The sequence below is a fragment of the Gracilinanus agilis genome, chromosome 2 (assembly GCF_016433145.1).
Source record: "Gracilinanus agilis isolate LMUSP501 chromosome 2, AgileGrace, whole genome shotgun sequence".
NCBI classification, from domain to species: Eukaryota; Metazoa; Chordata; class Mammalia; order Didelphimorphia; family Didelphidae; genus Gracilinanus; species Gracilinanus agilis.
In genome coordinates, this window is record NC_058131.1 from 27044214 (window position 1) to 27047444 (window position 3231).

General features: G+C 60.0%; 1 protein-coding gene across 1 annotated transcript in view; it reads right to left on the reverse strand.

Annotated features, from left to right (window-relative positions):
• Positions 1 to 2042: 2042 nt before the first annotated feature.
• LOC123233101 overlaps positions 2043 to 3231 on the reverse strand; it is a 36152-nt gene continuing 34963 nt past the window's right edge. Inside the window, exons 2-3 of the mRNA XM_044659268.1 lie at positions 2540 to 3227; positions 2043 to 2260 (exon numbers count right to left, since the gene is read on the reverse strand). Coding sequence (XP_044515203.1) covers positions 2184 to 2260; positions 2540 to 3227 — 765 coding nt within the window. The 3' untranslated portion in view covers positions 2043 to 2183. The remainder of the gene's footprint in view (positions 2261 to 2539; positions 3228 to 3231) is intronic.

Consider the following 3231-nt stretch of genomic DNA (forward strand, 5'->3'; position numbering starts at 1 on the left):
CCCCCGAGGAATCTAGATATCATCGGACCCATTTTTACGGATGCACAAACCGAGGCTCAAGGCTCAGCAACTTGCTCGGGGCCACAAAGCTAGTAAACGGAGGAGGGGCCCAAGTCTTCCCAGTTCCAAACCTGGGCTGCTGCTCCCTTCATCAGCCTCCCGAACCCCATTTCAGCCCCGACCCCTCCTCCGAGGACATAGCCACACGCCACCCGGTCTGTGAGGGGCGGGGAGAGACCGAGAAGGGCCTTCAGGTGCTGGCCAGGCTGGAGCCTGGATGGTGCGCCAGGCCTGACGGGTACCACGTGCCCTCCTCAGGCGGCCCAGACGAACGAGGCCTGCCATCGCCTACGTTTCCTTCTCCACCTCAAAGCCCTCAGAGCAGGGTTTGCACATGGAGCCGGGATCCAGGCCCCGTGAGGGGTCTGCAGTTCGATTTCAGGGATTCAAGATTTCTGGGGTTTTTTAAATAGTTATTTGGGTAGCTGTTTCCATAGAGGCCATTTCCTTTGTCTTCCCACAGATTTTGCTTTTTTTTTTTAAACCCTGACCTTCCATCTTGGAATCAATACTGTGCATTGGCTCCAAGGCAGAAGAGTGGTCAGGGCTAGATGGGGGTCAAGTGACTTGCCCAGGGTCACACAGCTGGGAAGTGTCTGAGGCTGGATTTGAACCCAGGACCTCCTGTCTCTAGGCCTGACTCAATTCACTGAGCTACCCAGCTGCTCAGCCCTGATAGTTTTAGAAGAAGCAAAGAATTTGGAGTGGGAGGACCTGGGTTCGAATCCTACTTCCTTGGCTTGCCACCGAGTCTCAAAGTTGGAAAGAATTCCTACAGAAGCCACTTATTTCGTATTTCTCCTGCTCACCTGCTTCAGGATTCTCCTTCTCTGAAGAACTTTAAGAACCCAATTCTGTCCAGGATGGTGGTAGTCTGGCTTGAAGGCAGAGGGTTGGACCAAATGACCTCTGATCCCTTTCAAACCAGTCACAGAAACTCAGAGTTGGAAGGAACCTCAGAGGCCATCTTGTCCAACCGAGGCTCCGAGAAGAATCTTCCTTCCACCCAGCTCTCAGCCAGGGCGTGCTGGAAAGCTCCCAGGAAGAAGCAGCCCTCGTTCCCCCAGGCAGCCGCTTCCCTTCGGGGGACTCTGATGATTGTCTGTCCTTCCGTCACCTCTGAACCCGCCTCCCTGTAACCTCAGTCCCTGCCTCTCCTCATAGCGGCCCTTCCTCTGGGGCAGACAGCCACGCCGTGTGCCCAGGACATGCCCTCCTCCTCGTGGAATGAATGCGTGAATGTCTCGGCCTTCCCGACCTGGGCCGGGCTAGGAGGAGCCAGCAGGGACGGAACGGCCCCCCTGGCCAAACGCTCTCTCTCTCCCCCAGAGGGCCATCCCGCCATTTGTACTGTGCTAAATGCCCTCCACCAAGGACCCGGGGGAGCCCCTTCCATGCCCACCCAGGCCGGAGGGGCTTCTGATGGAAGGGAGGACCAGCCCTGGGCTCTTTCTGCAGGGGGGATCTGCGTCTTGCCCACAGCTAAGTAGAGAGTAGTAGAAAACTGGACCTGGAATCCGGGGGTCTGGGTTCAAATGTCCCCGGATAGCCACGGCCTCTCTGGTCTTCAGTTTGCTCATCTTGTGGTAGCTCTAAATCTTGGAGGGCCCGCCAAGGCGTACTAGAGAGCCTTCTTTCCATTTTCACACAATTAAAGGATTTGGAGCTAGAAGGAACTTCGGCAACTATTAAGTCCAATAATTTTACGGATGAGGAAACTGAGGGCCAGAGGTGACGGGATGTGCTCAAGGTCACCCGAGGGATGAATGAGCCAGTGGCAGGATTTGAACACAAGCCCTTCTAATCCACAAGCAGAACTCTTCCCACAGTACTGTGTGGCTCCCTAGAGAGGGAGTCTAAGCCGGGTCAGTCACTTGGCCCCTAACAGCCCTGGCCAAGGCCCCGCGGGGGCGGGTTCCAGAGCTCAGGCCCTAGAAGGTCGCACTTCCGGTTCTTACATTGGAGGAACCGGAGGGCGGCCGTCCTCCCCTCCCCCACGCTGGCCAGGCCCGGGGGTCCCTCGGCGCAGAGCGCATCCTGCAGCCCAACGGAAAGGAGACTTACTGAATAGCGGGGCTCCCGGTTATCTCGGCGTTTAAACTCTGCCCCAAAGGGCCGCAGGATCAGGAGGACGGGGCAGGGCGGGCGGCCGAAGCGCTTTCCTCCGCGGTTTTCGGATTATGTAAGAGGCTCGGGCAGACTACAAGGAGTTAATCGCGTGCGTCACCAGTTACCAAGGAGGTCGGGCATCTGGTTTTTGCAGCCCCCAGGGATGGACACCCTGGGGAGCCACAGATGGAAAGTCCTGGGTCAGGAGGGTCCCTCCCCCGCCCCGAGCGGAACCCCCCAGGAAGCTTCTAGAAAAATCAGGGAGGGCCTGGAAAAGGGTGGAGGTTCCCTGATTTCTGAAGTCTCCCCCCACCCCCCACCCCCCCAACCCCCGTCCCCTCTGCTTCCCCGATTCCAGCCAATGACTTACCGTCGGCAGGAGCCCCCTCAGGACAGGGTTGGGGTCCGAGCCCCTGCCCTGATCGCCACCCACGGAGGGCTCCTGGGAGGCGGCGGCACGAAGGGAGCAGCAGCAGGAGGTGGGGGTGGGGCAAGACGGGTTGCAGAAATCCAAGCGGAGAGACAGATAGAAGGGGGAGGGGAGTCTCCACCGAGAGACGGAGGCGAGGAAGGTGACCAAGACACGGACAGGCGGGCGGAAGGACAATGAATGGAGAGATGCGGCAAAGCAGGACAGGAAAGGCAGGAGCGGGAAGAGGGCTGCCCGGGAGAGAAGCGGCAGCCCCCAGGGAAGGGCAAGTGGACGGAGGGACGGAGCAAGCTCGGGAGCGAAGGCAGGAAGATGCCGATGGAGAGGAAGCAGCGAGAAAAAGGACGGACAGCAGAGGGGGCGGGGGGCTCCCGTCACTCAAGCGGCCAGCCCCGCTTATTGGGCCACGCCGGCGCCCGCCTTCGGTCCGCAGGGAGGGGGCGCGGGAAGCGGGGGAGCCTCCCGCAGCGCAGAGCCGGACGGCCTCGCTTTCCGCAGCCCCGAGGGCAGCCGAGCTTCGCGGGGCGGGGGCGTCCTGTAGGGAATTCCTTTGTAGCACGAGCCGCACCCTGCCCTCCCCCCAACTCCAGCTCCAGGAATCCTCCCCGCCCCCAACTCCCTCTGCAGGCTAC